This window comes from Sphaerodactylus townsendi, linkage group LG01 (genome assembly GCF_021028975.2).
Source record: "Sphaerodactylus townsendi isolate TG3544 linkage group LG01, MPM_Stown_v2.3, whole genome shotgun sequence".
Taxonomy (NCBI): domain Eukaryota; kingdom Metazoa; phylum Chordata; class Lepidosauria; order Squamata; family Sphaerodactylidae; genus Sphaerodactylus; species Sphaerodactylus townsendi.
This window is the reverse complement of record NC_059425.1, coordinates 194,436,347-194,453,189: the sequence shown is the minus strand read 5'-3', so window position 1 is coordinate 194,453,189 and position 16,843 is coordinate 194,436,347. Positions and strand designations below refer to the sequence as shown.

At 44.5% G+C, this 16,843-nt stretch overlaps 2 protein-coding genes across 2 annotated transcripts in view; both read left to right on the top strand.

Annotated features, from left to right (window-relative positions):
* LOC125436267 (cytochrome P450 2K6-like) overlaps window positions 1-12,566 on the top strand; it is a 34,755-nt gene extending 22,189 nt beyond the window's left edge. The window contains exons 5-10 of the mRNA XM_048503132.1: window positions 853-1,013; window positions 3,296-3,469; window positions 5,696-5,843; window positions 10,479-10,663; window positions 11,156-11,297; window positions 12,382-12,566. Coding sequence (XP_048359089.1) covers window positions 853-1,013; window positions 3,296-3,469; window positions 5,696-5,843; window positions 10,479-10,663; window positions 11,156-11,297; window positions 12,382-12,566 — 995 coding nt within the window. The remainder of the gene's footprint in view (window positions 1-852; window positions 1,014-3,295; window positions 3,470-5,695; window positions 5,844-10,478; window positions 10,664-11,155; window positions 11,298-12,381) is intronic.
* Window positions 1-16,843, top strand: part of LOC125436226 (cytochrome P450 2K6-like) — a 154,231-nt gene that overhangs the window by 88,330 nt on the left and 49,058 nt on the right. The gene's annotated exons all lie outside the window — the stretch shown is intronic.

The window sequence follows — 16,843 nt, the reverse complement described above, 5'->3', positions numbered from 1 at the left end:
TCTTGAAAAGGTTTGCGATCACTGCATTATATGCTTTGACACCATGTCACAGAACAAACTATCCATGATTACACAGGCTACTTCATTATGCAGTTGTCATGGTCATGGATGCTGACATAGAACTTTTCATCCAGGCATTGTTTTTTCCAATGGTGAGGTCTGGAAAGTGATCGTGGCTAGTTTCTACGATAAGCACTTTCTGAGGACTACGGAATGGGCAAGAAGCTAACCATAGAAGACAGAATTGCTGAGGAGTGCAGCTTCCTACTGCAGAAGTTTGAATCCTTCAATGGTGAGCTGGAACTTTTATCCTTTCATTTAGGAGGCACAAATAATACTTGAGTTATCTTCTGACCTGATCCAGTCCAGAATTTCCCAATGTCAGGATGTGGTGAGTGTGTGATCTGTCCTTGGCAGGTGGCCGCCGGCTGCTTCTGGCTTTCTGCCTAGGGATGCGGGATTTTTGCTTGTAGGTTATCTGTAATTTGCCTGTGAAATGAAACTATGCTTCTGTTTATTCTGTATTGCTTTGAGTATTTGCTTTGTTTATTCTGTATTGGCGGGAATGTGAAATGCCACTGTGTAAAATCTACTATCAGAGGTCTGAGGCTCTCAGACCCTCACATTCTCCCTGGATCTGAATTTCAATGACTGCCAGCACAATAAAGAACTGAGAACGGTTACTTTGGCCTGGGCTTCGCTAGTTTGTTACACCCCTCTGCAAACTACACCTCTTTCTGTATACCAGTAGAATGGCTGATAAATTCTACTAAAGCATTTGAAAGATAATGCACCCAGTGATGCTCCTGCTCATTCCATAATGTAATTTTTTATTTTACTTTTTTTTCCTAGGGAAACCTTTTGAGACAACTATAATTGTGAATGGTGCTGTTTCCAATATTATAGTGTCCATATTACTTGGCAAACGATTGGAATATGAAGATCCAACATTTAAAAGATTACTACACATGCTCCATGAAGATGTCAAACTCCTAGGAAGTCGCTCAGTCCTGGTAATCTATTAAAATGTGGTTTCAGAGATACCGTTTGAAATCCCAGTACAGGCAGCACCGGGAGTTTATCCATGCCTTTAACAATTCACAGCAGACACTCAAGTCTTTGCTACTTATTTGAGATGTTCAGGAAAAGAAATGGGACGATCCTTTCAAACTCTGCAACTTTCATGGTTGTCAGGTGATTGGGCAACTCTTGATGCTTGCTGTTGCTCAAAACTATGGTGGGATAATTTTTTTTAAATGTTGGTGTCGCACACATGATGATGTCACTTCTGGTTTTGCCTGGAAGTGATGTCAGAGGGCATGCAATGCTGCCAACCAACCAGGGGCGTAACGAGGCAGCCCTGGGCAAACTGTAGCCCTGGGCAAAACCTGAGTTGGATGCCCCCCCTCCCCTTAGGCAGCCACTCCACCACAACCAAATTTTTTTTTGCACCAGGACACAGGGTGTTGCCTGCAGAGTGCATTTTTGAACTTGTATCAGCACCAAAATTTCAGCATATCATCAGGGGACTGTCCTTATGCTACTCCCCAGGTTTGGTGAGGTTTGGTTCAAGGAGTCCAAAGTTATGGACTCCCAAAGGGGGTGCCCTATCCCCTATTGTTTCCAATGGGAGCTAATAGGAGATGGGGGGTACAGTTTTGAGGGTCCATAACTTGGCCCCCCCTGAACCAAACTGCAACAAACCTGGCAGGTGTTATCAGGGCAGTCTCCTGATGAGACTCTGAAAGTTTTGAGACCGTGCCTTCAGAAATGCCCTTGCAACCTCGCAACCCCCATGGACAGCAATACAGAAAACTCAATGCAGAACAAAGATTCTTGGGCAAATTTCTGGAATGTTCCTGAAGGGGGTGCATTTTGGGATGTATCAGCACCAGAATTTCAGGGTATCATCTGGAAACTGTCCTTATGGTACCCCCCAAGTTTGGTGCAGTTTGGTTTAGAGGGTCCAAAGTTATGGACCCCCAAAGGGGGTACCCCATCCCACATTCTTTGCTAAGGAGATGAGGTCTACCCTTTTGAGGGTCCATAACTTTGGACTGGTCAAACTGCACCAAACATGAAGCTTACCATCAGGACAGTCTCCAGATGATACCTAGTGGTGCTGATAAATCCAAGAATGCACCCCTACAGGGCTGTCTAGAAATTTGCCCAAGAATCTTGCTTCTGCATTGAGTTTTCTGCATTGCTCTCAATGGGGGTTGCAGGCGGGGTTGTGGTCACATTTCAGAAGGCAAAGTCTCAAAACTTTCAGGGTCTCATCAGGAGACTGCCCTAATCATACCCTCCAGGTTTGGTGCAGTTTGGTTCAGGGGAGCCAAAGTTATGGACCCTCAAAACTGTAGCCTCCATCTCCTATTAGCTCCCAATGGAAACTATGGGGGGATAGGGGCACCCCCTTTGGGAGTCCATAACTTAGGACTCCCTGAACCAAACCTCACCAAACTTGGGGGGTAGCATAGGGACAATTTCCTGATGATATGCTGAGATTTTGGTGCCGCTAGCCTACAAACTGCGCCCCTGCAGGCCAAAAATGGAAATCCACTAAAATACCCAAAAACGAACCCAGCATTTTGATGCCCCCCACAAGGTGATGCCCTGGGCAGCTGCCCACCTTGCCCAGTGGGCATTACGCCAGTGCAACCAACACATGTCCCCACCCCCTAACCTCCCAGTGGTTGAACAGCCTGTCAACCTGAATCACTGTGATGCTTAGCATCCGCTGGGAGGGTTTAGGTCAGGGGTAGGGAACCTTTAACACTCAAAGAGCCATTTGGACCCGTTTTCCACGGGAAAAGAAAACACTTGGAGTACTTAAATGGTACGACATTTACAATAAAGAGATAACACTAGTATATATAGGGGTTTTACCTCTTACTCCGCTCATTCTGAGAAGCGCATGTATGCGTCCACCCTTCTGCCTGCAGGGTGGGCAAGGATGAAGCTGGTGGCTCGGCCTCACCGGCTACCAGGAAAACGCCTGCCCTGCTCCAACGGGGCGGGCGAGAGGGGAAGCCCGCGACATGGCCCAATACGACTGTGAGAAGTTGGTGGGCCAGCCCTTGCAGGTGGGCAAGGATGGGGCAGTGGCTTGGCCGATGGAGCCACAGTGCAGAACAGAGGCCGCTGTCTGGCTCGAGCCACAGGTTCCCTACCCCTGGCTTAGGTGGTACTGAGTCAAGGAAGATTTTCAAAACAAATTTTGAGATTTCTGCTTCAGCAGTAGGGTTTGGGTTTTTCTTAATGTTTTCCATTCTCGTGTGTGTTATTCTTTTAGCTGTACAACATGTTTCCCGCTCTGGGCTTTCTTTTCGGTGCTCGCAAGACTATCATTGCTCACCAGAAGGAAAAGTCCGCCTTTGTGCAGGCCGCCTTCATAGAACGTCTCAAAGTACTGGATGAGAATGACCAAAGAAGCTTTATTGATGCTTTTCTAATTCAACAGAAAGAGGTAACACAGTTTGAAACAGTCAGTGATGAACTTTCTGTACTTGTTTAAAAGTCATTACTTGTGGATGTGTAGCCTCAGCTTGTGGGTTCCGTGGGGCAGAACTTGGAAGGAGTTTGCAACAACTAACATTTTAAACAAATTGGTTTACTTTTCTTAACATATGACAATTATCAAACATTAATATTTAACTTAACACTCCAAGGTTCTGTTCAAGTTTCATTCCGAGTCCTTCTAATTGCAGTCTGATAATGTCAAGTCCAATCTCCCTGCTGGTGGTTGGCTCATGAAGGCTTGGTGAACTGGATTCAAGATGATGAAGGTTTCCAAAAGAACTCTCACCCATTACAGACACAAAAACCCTGAAACAATAAATTCTAACATTTACAACATAGCAAAAATAAACAACTCCCTTCCCACTCGTTCCCAACAACATAGCAGTTAACTTAACAAGGTGTTAAGGGCTTATAAAAATCAGTCAAGGTAGCCTTGCTTTTGGAGCAAAGGCACCCCAAGGTCACTAGCAGATAGCAAAAGATAGCCACCTGGTTTCCTGCCCCACGAAATAACAAAACAACATTGTTCCCATGGGACAAGAGGACCAGGGGAAGCCTAGTTGTCTACAAGTGTGTGAAGCCATAAAGGAAAGATCAAGCAAAGAATGCGCAGCTGACAGTGGTTACACATAGCAGGCTAGTTACATATATTTCAAGAGCAGCAGCAATGTGTTATTTTAAGCAGATACAGAGTTCTGGGAATACCTGTAAGTCAACTAGAAAGCCTCCCCTTGACACCCTTTTGAGTCCGTCTATATTTTTAACATTTTATACCGTTTTATATAATTTTTTAACTATAATAAATATTTATAAATATCAATAAATATATTAAAAATATCAAAAGTTTTCTATATTTATAACAATTTATTACATTTCATTATTACACTTCATTATTTACTTTTCTATGTCTATATTATTCATTAATAACTTTCCATTCATTATCATACTCACACAAATATATAGGTGAATCTTTCACATTCATGTATTTCCCCATCAGGCTCTCTGGTGTAAGTGGATTCTCCCATAGATCATTAAATACATTTCTAGTGAAGCCTAACTCTCATTCTTCTCAGCTGTGCTACTTAGATTCAACTTTTAACGTAACATGCTTGCCTGAGCTTTATAAATAACATGAAAAATCTATTTCTCTGTTAAGCCCATTTCCTTGATGGCTTTTGAATCTGTAAATCCATCTAGTTTCCCACTTTAATAAATGTTTTCATATGTCCATGGATCCATAGGTTGGAGTGTCACAATGATATAGAATTACAAATGTGAAGTCCGTCTCATCATGTCCTGCTTGCGCAAAATGTGCCACTAAAGGTGCTTCCATTTTTAGGAGTCTGATGTTCGATTTGTGTTCTATGATTCTCAACTTCAAATTTCTGGTCATCATCCCAATATAAATATATCTGCATTTACACTGAATCAAATATATGCATTTAGAGGTAGTACAGTTAGAAAGCTGTTTTAATTGCCATTTGTAATTGGAATTGGGGTCAATAACCATCTTAGTATTTTGAGACTGGTGACACACTACACAGTGTCCACATTTATAATGACCAACAGTAGGTGGATTGTATCTTAATGGTGGTCTATAATCTGATCTAATCAGTTTATCCCTCAAATTCTCTGTCTTTCTATATCCTATTTTTCTCTGTCTTTCTATATCCTATTTTTCTCTGTCTTTCTATATCCTATTTTTGGTAGCGCAGAGAAGGAATTGACGCTACTGCGTATAAATACGGACACACTTTTATTAGTATATTTACAGCTAGGGATTACATCATCGATATGTTATATTGCTGTTATATACTTGTATTGTGATTTTAATGTACGCATGCACTTTATGAACGGTTACACAAATTGAGCACATAAAAAAGCGGTGGTTGCAACGCATCTTACAAGTGTGTGAAGCCATAAAGGAAAGATCAAGCAAAGAATGTGTAGCTGGCAGTGGTTACACATAGCAGGTTGGTTCCATATATTTCAATAGCAGCAGCGATGTGTTATTTTAAGCAGATACATGGTTCCAGGAATATCTCCAGTCAACTAGAAAGCCTCCCCTTAATATCCCATCAACGTTGTGAAATCCTCAGGGTGCTCTTGGTTTTTATTTTGCTAGGTACTCGATTCACTTATTTAAAATAATTTCCTCCTTCTTAATCTCTAGGAGAAGACCAAGAACCAGAGCAGTGGATTTTTCCATAATGAAAACCTAAAGGCTGTTGTGAATGATTTATTTGGGGCTGGCACAGAGACAACGTCGACGACCTTGCGTTGGGGCCTCTTGCTGATGATGAAGTACCCTGAGATTCAGAGTGAGTGAGGGGTTTCCCTTGGTTGGTTTCCATTATTCAAGGATATCTGGATTCCAATTGCACATATTGGAAAGAAAATTGAGATTCCTGTTGGATTTTACCTGAATGAGGGAAAACAGGAAGTACCGGAGAGTTATACCAAGTGGTGGGATTCAGCCGGTTCACACCACTTCAGCAGAACCGGTTGTTAAAATGGTGCTTGTAAACAACCAATTGTTAAATTATTTGAATCCACCACTGGAACCAGTTGTTAAATTTTCTGACTCCCACCTCTGGTTATACTTCCTGTTTAATCCAGGTGGCGGAATGATGAGAACAGAAAGGCTGGGTGGAATTCTCTTTCTACCACTGCATCTGACATCCCTTTCCCCAAGACTCCTATCACGTGTAGAGAATGACTGTTCCCCTCACTCATGTCAGGACCCAACTAGATGTTACATTTACCCTGGAGAAGAAGCCGGACATTTAAAACAAATGCCAAGAGGGTCCATGTTTTTTGGGGGTTGTTGTTTTGTCTCTATATGTAGGATTGCCAGATCAAAAGTGATGACTTTTCACCTCCAGGTGCTGCTGACATCTCCCCCACCCCCATTTTGGCACCGTTTTTCCCCTGCTGACCTACTGACTTGTGTTGGAAAGCACTCAGTGGGGATGGGGGATTGGCCACCCTTCCTTTCTGTTCCTTTACGGACTTCAGCATCCATGCTGTGGATGCTGCCTCCATCCAGGCTATGGACCTGAAGTCTGCCATGGTGCCACTGGAAGTCTCCCAAGTGTTGTCATGTCCCACACATCGAGCAGACCACACCCTGAATTTGGTGTGCGGGTAGATATTGGCCAGAATAATGAATGAAAGTACGTGCGCCCTTTAAGAACCTGGGAAGGACCGAAAAAAGCACGTGACGCACGTCTGCTGCTCTGTGGCTGTATTCTATACAATTTTGATACATATGAGCATACACACACAATATTCAATACTGAGTGCTAATACACTTAAATGACAGGTAAGTCTCTTTGGGAGAAATTCAGCAGTTGTACTAAACAGCATTAAGCTTTGCCATTCATAATATTAAGGATACAGTCTCATTTGTTGTTTCCATTCGCTGTATATCTTGTATCCCATATATAATTGTTATTCTTAGAGTCTGTGATGAATTTGCTGCTATCAGGACATTTGTCTGTTCATCATATCCACAACTCAAGCAAATCTATGTTCTCCCTCCGGAGACATTCCCACGTAGCAATTAAAGGAGCCTTATCTCAAGCAACGGAGAATTTGCAGAAGCTGCACGCATGTCCTTCATAAACATTGGAAATTAATTAAAATGTATGCATAAACAATACAATAAACATCCATTTAAAATTTATACATGCATGTGGTCTATATCAATTTTATACATTGTAAATCTTATAACAAATTAACGTCGGTGTTATCAGACTGTGATCTAAGAGACTTACCTGTCATCTAAGTGTATTAGCACTCAGTACTGAATATTGTATGTGTATGCTCAATCTCTAGTGATAGAGTGCCATGGTTGGACCATTACGCCCTGAAGGCCCTCCTGGGTATATGAGCCCCACACCATTTGGGCAGTGAGCAGATTTATGCTTTTCTGTGGAGACTCATAGATCCAGCTGGTTTCCAGAATGCTTTGCAGGATCTGATGCCTCCCAGCAACTCATTAGGTGAGCAGGTGGAAGACTGGCAGAGCCACCTTTCCAAAGCCATGGATGAGGTGATGCCCTGACATCCTCTTTGCCTCCATGCCAGACTGACTCCTCAGCACTGGCGTAATGCCCATTGGGCAAGGTGGGTAGCTGCCCAGGGCCTCACCTTGTGGGGGGCATCAAAATGCTGGGTTCGTTTTTGGGTATTTTTAGTGGTTTTCCATTCTTTGTCTGCAGGGGGCGCAGTTTTTAGGCTAGTGGCACCAAAATTTCAGTGTATCATCAGGGGACTGTCCTGTGAGGTATGGTTCAGGGAGTCCAAAGTTATGGACTCCCAAAGGGGATGCCCCTATCCCCCATTGTTTCCAATGGGAGCTAATAGGAGATGGAGGCTACAGTTTTGAGGGTCCATAACTTTTGCTCCCCTGAACCAAACTGCACCAAACCTGGAGGGTATGATTAGGGCAGTCTCCTGATGAGACCCTGAAAGTTTTGAGACTTTGCCTTCTGAAATGTGCCCCCCCAGCCTGCAACCCCCATTGACAGCAATGCAGAAAACTCAATGCAGAACAAAGATTCTTGGGCAAATTTCTGGATGTTCTTGCAGGGAGGGCATTCTTGGACGTATCAGCACCAAAATTTCAGGGTATCATCTGGAGACTGTCCTGATGGCACCCCCAAGGTTTGGTGCAGTTTGGTTCAGGGAGTCCAAAGTTATGGACCCTCAAAAGGGTAGATCCCATCTCCTTAGCAAAGGGTAGCCCCCATCTCCCTCTAAACCAAACTGCACCAAACTTGGGAGGGGGGGGGTCCCACCAGGACAGTTTCCAGATGATACCCTGACATTTTGAATTGCTGATACATGTAAAAAAATGCACCCCTTCAGTGAACATTCCAGAAATTTTGCCCAAGAATCTTTGTTCTGCATTGAGTTTTCTGTATTGCTGTCAATGGGGGTTGCAGGCTGGGGTGGGGGGGCACATTTCTGAAGGCACAGTCTCAAAACTTTCAGGGTCAGTAAACCTTGGAGCTACAGAGGAAGAAATGGGAGCTTTGATGACTGGCAGAATACTCACGATGAAGGAGCAAGCGCAACTTATACAACATTTCTGAAAGCCTATGAGATGTCTGTGAAAGTTGCAAAGAAAGAATTCTGTATGGAATTCCAGCATAGCACCCGCTGACTCTGCTCCAGCCCAATTGTTTAGGATAATTCGGTCTTTGAGAGCCCTCACTGAGGGCTCCTCAAATAATAGAAATTCAGCAATTAGCTGTGAGGCATTTGTGGTCTATTTTGCAAATAAAATCTTGTCCCTCTACCATGACCTCTCCGCCAACTTCGATACAGTTGGCAAACTGGACGCCCCTTAGCTGTCATCTGGTCCCGTTCAGCCAGCCCTCCCAGCCCAATAGTGACAGGATCCTTGCAGCTGTGATCCTTTCCCATCCTGGCTAGTTAAACCCAGAGGGGTGGGGTCTGGATCCCCCTGGGATACATAATCAGCTTGTCCCTGGCCCTTTCCCCACTCACTGTTTGCTGCGCGCTACTCTAGCCGAGTAGTGCGGGGTCCAACTGCACTCTCCACTACAGGGCGCTACAAATGCAGCTCCCCCCCTAACTCTGCTGCTCTTAAGCGCCCCCTCAGCCTGGCTGGTCCATTCTGGCGCTTCGCTCAAAATGGCGCCTTTTGATGACCTGCTACGCGAGGGCGCTGCTGGGCAGTGGGGAAGCCCTGGGAACCACGACCCTCGCGCTAAAAAGGTCCTGGACCAGACGAAACGGATGTCATTTTAAAAGTGGGGTAACGGCCCCTGTCTTCAGAGACTTTCCTAGCAAGGTGGAAAGAAGCAATGATAACACCAAACAGATGTTACTACTGGGAAAACTTGCAGCGAGGATAACTAAAATGGAGGATGGCTGGGAATGAACGGGAGAGCAGAAGGGTGCATGCAGTGACACCAAGCCATGAAGATTGATAACTGACACCCCTCATTCAAGCTGGCTGGCTGTCAAGTGGATTCCGCCAAAGCCACACACCCCTGACAGGTGACTTTCACAGCCTTGGGGTCTGCTGGCACAGCTTTCCGTTGGTGGGGCATACAGTCAACTCAGATGAATGCGGAAACATTGATCCTGGAGACCCAGAGTGTCTCGATTTGTTTATTGAGATTGTAAAGCAAAACAACACCCACGAACAGACAACCACTCTGCTGATCCTGTATCACAGTGGTGGCGAACCTATGGCATGGGTGCCAGAGGAGACACTCAGAGCCCTCTCTGTGGGCACGCATGCACATAGTTTGTCATGTGGGGGGGGGCGATAGGTAACCCTATTAAGTGCTGTTAAACCCCACCTTCGATTTTCAAGTGCGGAAGAACTAAAGCACAATCCTTTACCTGGGAATAAGCTCGGTTGCTGTCAACAGGGCTTGCTTCTAAACCCTCCCAGGGTCGTGATTCACCTGTTGGAAGAGTTGCACGGTTGCTTCAAAGCAAAGCCACCGACTACCACCAAGCTTACTCCTGAGTAATGCGCGCCTTGGAGTCAACCGTTTTTTCCTAAACTGAAATCTCAGTATTCGGGTTAAATTGCCGTGTTGGCACTTCACAATAAATAAGTGGGTTTTGGGTTGCAGTTTGGGCACTCGGTCTTAAAAAGGTTCACCATCACAGCTGTATCAGATTCTCTCTGCTCTCTGGTTTCTTCTGCTTAATATCTTCCATCCCAAAATTGAAAACTTCCAGTTAGGATCCATGCAGTTCCTCTCCAGTTCCCCAACTCCATTGGATATCATAGTTGAAGACCGGATCTCTCCCATAGTCCATCCCTGACGACTTGACTTGTGGCTCTTTTTCAAGACAACAATGTGACACATGTACCACTGAATCTGGCCCCAGAATATTTATAGCATCAAAGTCTGAAACAGAAATATATTTTAGTGGGAATCCATGCTCTGTTTCCTCAGGGAAAGTGCAAGAAGAAATGACAAAGGTGATCGGATCTGCTCAGCCGCGCATTGAACACCGAGCAAAGCTGCCCTACACCGATGCGGTGGTTCACGAAATCCAGAGGTTTGCAAATATTGCCCCTTTGGGTGCGCCACACGCCACCAATGCGGATGTGACTCTTGGAGGCTACTTCATTCCAAAGGTGATTGTTCTTCGCTTTCTGTCATTGATCGGCTGAATCTGCCCCTTTTTGGCAACCAACACTTAACTCGGGGGAATATCAGAGAGATTTAATGAAGTTCCCCTCCGTTCCACAGATTTCTCTTCCTGGAAGGACAGAAATGGGCCTGACTTTGCTTGGATTGGGCCACACATTTCAAACTGTGAAAACACTGTCCATCCAGGCCTGGTTTTTTTTACCTTCCTTTCCTTGCATTTGAATTCCTACATAACTCAGGCTCATTCCGCACATGCAGAATAATGCACTTTCAAACTGCTTTCAGTGCTCTTTGAAGCTGTGCGGAATGGCAAAATCCACTTGCAAACAGTTGTGAAAGTGGTTTGAAAACGCATTATTTTGCGTGTGCGGAAGGGGCCTCAGTTTGTTTTGGCAATTTCTAGGCCCGGAGGACAGCAATTGTGCTTGACGGCCCATCTTCCTTTCCTTCAGTAATCTATTGCTTTGGCTTTGCAGGGAACGCATATCGTCCCCTTATTGTACTCTGTGCTGTACGATGAATCTCAGTGGGAAAAACCGTTTCAATTCTATCCTGAGCATTTCCTTGATTCTGAAGGAAAGTTCGTCAAGAGAGACGCCTTCCTGCCTTTCTCTGCAGGTAACTCATTTTAGATACATCACTGTCAATTTTAGTAACGGGTTGACTTGGAAGAACGTCTTCCCAGTGGGCCATTTCTCACTTCCTTCAGTGTTCACTATTTTCCTCAACAATGATTGGGTTGCTATCAACTTCAGCCTGCCTTCTTTCTTTCTTTCTTTCTTTCTTTCTTTCTTTCTTTCTTTCTTTCTTTCTTTCTTTCTTTCTTTCTTTCTTTCTTTCTTTCTTTCTTTCTTTCTTTCTTTCTGTCTTTCTTTCTGTCTTTCTTTCTTTCTTTCTTTCTTTCTTTCTTTCTTTCCTGTCTCTTCTGGTCTCTTCTTTCTCTTCACAATGTCTCTTCTTTTCTTCTTTCTGTCTTTCTTTCTTTCTGTCTTTCTTTCTTTCTTTCTTTTCTTTCTCTTCTTGTCACTGTCTGTCTCGTCTGTCTGTCTGTCGATGTCGATGTCTGTCTGATAGATGTCTGTCTCGTCTCATGTCTGTCTCTCTTCTTTCTTTCTTAACAACAAATCTGATCCCTTTGTCTGTCTGTCTCTTTCTTTCTTTCTCTGTCTGTCTGTCTGTCTTTCTTTTCTTTCTGGTTTGTCTCTTCTCTTCCTTTCTGTCTCGTCTCGTCTTTCTTTTCTTTTCTTTCCTTTCTTTCTTTCTTTCTTTCTCTCTTCTCTTTTCTCTTTCTTTTCTTTCTCTTCTTGTCTCTTCTTGTCTCTTCTGTCTGTCTCTTCTTTCTTTCTGTCTCAGTCTAGTCTGTCTCTTCTTCTTTCTGTCATATTTCTTCTTCTTTCTTTTCTTTTCTTCTCTTTTCTTTCTTTCTTTCTTTCTTTCTGTCTTTCTGTCTGTCTGTCTGTCTGTCTGTCTGTCTGTCTTTCTTTCTTTCTTTCTTTCTTTCTTTCTTTCTTTCTTTCTTTCTTTCTTTCTTACTTACTTACTTACTTATTTATTTGTATATCAAATTTATAAACCGTCCACCCCTGAAGAGACACTTTTTTTGTGTCTCATGTTTAAATTCTTTGAAACATTGTTCCATGGAGAAATGGTTTAAAATGTCATAAATGAGCACGGCTTACCTCCCTCGTCTGTATTGTCACAGGTCGGCGAGTGTGTGCAGGTGAGACCCTTGCCAAGATGGAGCTCTTCCTCTTCTTTGTGAGTCTCCTGCAGAGGTTCACTTTCCAGCCAGCCCCTGGGACATCCAAGGAAGACCTGGACCTCACCCCTGACGTGGGCAGTACGTGGCCTCCGATGCCCTACCATACCTGTGCTTTGCCACGTTAACATGCAACCATGTTTAGCTCCCCTGTGAGCTCCACTTTTTTCTACTGCACTTTCATTCCTGCCAAGGGCATGGCAAATTCGGTGGAACTGGGCTGTATGTTGTCACTAACCTTAGGGCCTCATGTGCTTCTCCGTGAACCTGATATAGGCTTCTTCAGAGACTCAACTGAGTTTAAAATTTGGACCTCACTTCTTGAGTTATTCAGCAGCTGCAAGCCTTTATTGGCATAGACAACAGTACAACAATAGTAAAAAAAACTGATTAAAAAACATATACAGTACAGGAAATAGATGTTAAGTGGAAGGAAACCTACTGGCATTTAGTAATTTCCAGGAGAAAGTCTGCCACTATCATACAGAGAGAAGGATCAGGATTGTCCAGCAAGTAGTGTAATCTAAATAAATCGGGGAGATCGGGTAAATGTAAAGGAGTAAGGTTCACATACTTGGATCTGGTTTCCTTGAATCTGAAACAGTGTAGTAATTGGTGGGCCAGAGATTCAACTGAGCCATCATTACATGGGCACAATCTTTTAGCCTTTTCTTTCTTGTTAAATCTGCCATGTAACAAGGCAGAAAGCATGCAACATTAAAACCTGGTGGAGATTTCATTATGGCTCTCCTTTGAGCAGGGTTTATTAAGCAATACAGGTAGTGTGCCAAGTGGCCCCGTTCAAACGGGAGAGAAAAATACAGGGGGGAACACGTTTTCTTGGTTCGGTGATTAGGGTAGAGAACTCTCTATCCAATAGTTGACCTTTTAATTTCCTATAAGCTTCTGAATAGGACAAAGGGCAAAGTGAATCCACTGACAGTCCAATAGAAGCCATTTTTTCTTCGATTATGGAAAACCAGGGGTTGGAATGGGTGTCAGAGAGCAGACGGTGGACCAGGGAATTATAGTCCGGGAGAAAATGGATTTGCAGCCAGAATCTAAAAGCCCTCAGCCAAGCGGCTGATTCCAAGGAGTTTTGATCTAACTCCAGACAAAGTCTTGAGTTATTGTTGTCTGCTGAATTCTTCTATTCACACATTACTGAGGCCTTTAAATAACCGAAAGAATCTCATTGGGCAACAGCAACCATCTACTTTCAAGTGAGACCCATCCCATCGTACTAACTGTAAGACAGTATATTGGTGAATACAGAGCATCCTTTTCCTACTGGGAGGGATATGCTGGTGCTTTGATGTGTTAACAGCTTATGATTGGAGAGTTCTGGTTTGGCAGGCTGGACCCCCAAGCTTTGCCATCTTGATTGGCTGAGGCCCCAGGAGAGCACGTGGGGTGGGATCTGTAAAGTTTCTTTCTGTGGGGCTCTTTGTTTGGAAATTCTTTGGAGCATGTATTTCTACCATGCAGGATGACAGAGGCGAATGATGCAGCTGCCAGAGATCAGGTGTAATATTCACTGAGGGTGGTTAGGAAGCATCTGTTTCATTTTATGAGTACACCAAGACTCTCTCCTTCATGATAGGCTCAGTTGGTGCCATGTAGAAATAATTGAGGAAGGTCTACTGAAATCCTTATCCATCTGCTTGGCTGCTTGGTGCGCTAGGAGAAGAAGAAGAGTTTGCATTTATATCCCCCCTTTCTCTCCTGCAGGAGACTCAAAGGGGCTGACAATCTCCTTGCCCTTCCCCCATCACAACAAACACCCTGTGAGGTGGGTGGGGCTGAGAGAGCTCAGAAGAGCTGTGACTAGCCCAATGTCACCCAGCTGGCATGTGTGGGAGTGCGCAGGCTAATCTGAATTCCCCAGATAAGCCTCCACAGCTCAGGCGGCAGAGCTGGGAATCAAACCCAGTTCCTCCAGATTAGATACACGAGCTCTTAGCCTCCTAAGCCACTGCCGCTACAGAGCAATACTCTTGTGAGGCTGGTTACAAGAAGCTCAAGTGAACAAGAAGGGCTAGATTTTTCCCAATGTGGTGGCAGCGGCAATAGAGGAGGCAAAACATATCTCAGTCTTGCCCCACAACTGGACACTGCCTGGTTCCATTGATGGTTCCTCATAGGTTTGACTATTCATTTATTGTTTTCACTTGCGATCATATTCCTGCCTAGCCACCAATTTTGAGGGCACATTTCTGGGTTCCTTCTTTCTGACTTCATCATAGGTTTATAGATTATGATTGCCATAGTGTCAGGTCCTTCTAATGAGGGTTATCAACACAGTGCATATTGAAGGTGTTATCAATATTAGTCACAATAAAATGAATTCTCCAGTACTTGACTTTGCCTTTGCTTCCCTACCTTTTATTTCACATTTGTAAAATGGTTGCCATAAATGTATGTGGCTGCTTTGTGCTAGCCCTTTACTCACTCCAGACAACAGTTCAGGACTTCCTAAAAATGACAGAGTTGTGCATTATCAGTGATACTTCATTTTAAACCACCAGACAACCTCTTCCAGAACCGTAATGGAAATATGGAACCGTATGGAGACAAAATGTCTATCTCTGCAGGTCCTCCACATTTCAGACCCTACTGGCCAGACACTCGTCTTCTCTCATCACGTTCTGCATACAGTTCTAGCAACACAGAACCATCTTAGTGCTCTATACATCTCTCAGGGGCTTTCTGCACTACAGAAGGGAGCTAAGGTCGACTCGGTTCCCTTCAGTGGAGAGCGATTCCAGGCTGTCCGCACAGCAACTTACTTGGCCCCCTGGAACCGAGCTAAGTGGGCAGGATCATCTTGGTGCCTGTCTCACTCCTCGATCGTGATTGGAGCTTGTGTTACCATGGGAAACGGGAGCGTTCTTTTTTACAGTTTACAGTTACATGTAGGGTTGGAGATTCGGACAGTCCAAATCCGAATTTTTACCGAATCTGCACGGATTCGGACGGATTCGGACGAGCAGGAGCCGAATCTGAGCTGTCCGAATCCTAACAGATCCGAATCCATGGGATTCGGATTACCAGCCGAATTGCGTTTTTATTTTTTGGTGTTTTTTTCACATTTCGGCCTGCAGGGGAGACATTTTTAAACATATCAGCACCAAATTTTCAGGGTATCATCAGGAGACTGTCCTGATGATACCCTCCAGGTTTGGTGCATTTTGGTTTAGGGGGGCCAAAGTTATGGACCCCCAAAAGTGGTGTCCCTATCCCCCATTCTTTCCAATGGGAACTAAGGAGATGAGGGCTACCCTTTTCAGGGTCCATAACTTTGGCCCCCCTGAACCAAACTGCACCAAACTTGGAGGGTATCATCAGGACAGTCTCCTGATGATACACTGAAATATTGGTACCGATACATCTACAAATGCACCCCCTGCAGGCACCCCCAGAAATTTGCACAAGATTCTTTGTTCTGCAGTGACTTAGCTGCATTGCTGTCAATAGGGAATTTCTGAGGGGGCAGTGGAGTGCACATTTTTCATGGTAAACCCACAAAACTTTCAGGGTATCTTCAGGAGAGTCTCTGGATGACACCATCCAGGTTTGGGGAACTTTACTTCAGGTGGAAGTGGGAGATGGGCCCTACCCTTTTTGGGTCCCATAGAATTAAACCCCCTGAAGCAAAATTCCCCAAACCTGGATGGTGTCATCCAGAGACTCTCCTGAAGATACCTGAAAGTTTTGTGACCATACCTTCAGAAATGTGCACCTCACAGCCCTCTACCAGAAATTCCCCATTGACAGCAATACAGCTAAGTCACTGCAGAACAAAGAATCTTGGGCAAATTTCTGGGGGTGCCTGCAGGGGACGCATTTTGAGATGTATCGGCACCAAATTATCAGAGTATCATCAGGTGACTGTCCTGATGTTGCCCACCAAGTTTGGTGCAGTTTGGTTCAGGTATGGACCCTCAAAAGGGGTGCAACTATCCCCCATTGTTTCCAATGGGAGCTGATAGGGGATGGGGGCTACACCTTTGAGAGTCCATAACTTTGGCTCCCCTGAACCAAACTGCACCAAACTTTGGGGGTATCATCAGGACAGTCTCCTGATGTTACCCTGAAAGTTTGGTGTCACTAGCTTTAAAAATGCTGGTTTGCGTGTTTCACCGCTCACTCACTCCAGCAGGCTTCATGTGCAGGAGCGGTGAAACATGAAAACCGGAATTTTTAAAGCTAGTGGCACCAAATTTCAGGGTATCATCAGGAGACTGTCCTGATGATACCCCCAAAGTTTGGTGCAGTTTGGTTCAGGGGGGCCAAAGTTATGGACCCTCAAAGGGGGGCCTCTATCCCCCATTGTTTCCAATGACAGCTAAGGAGATGGTGGCTACCATTTTGAGGGTCCATAACTTTGGCCCCCCTAAACCAA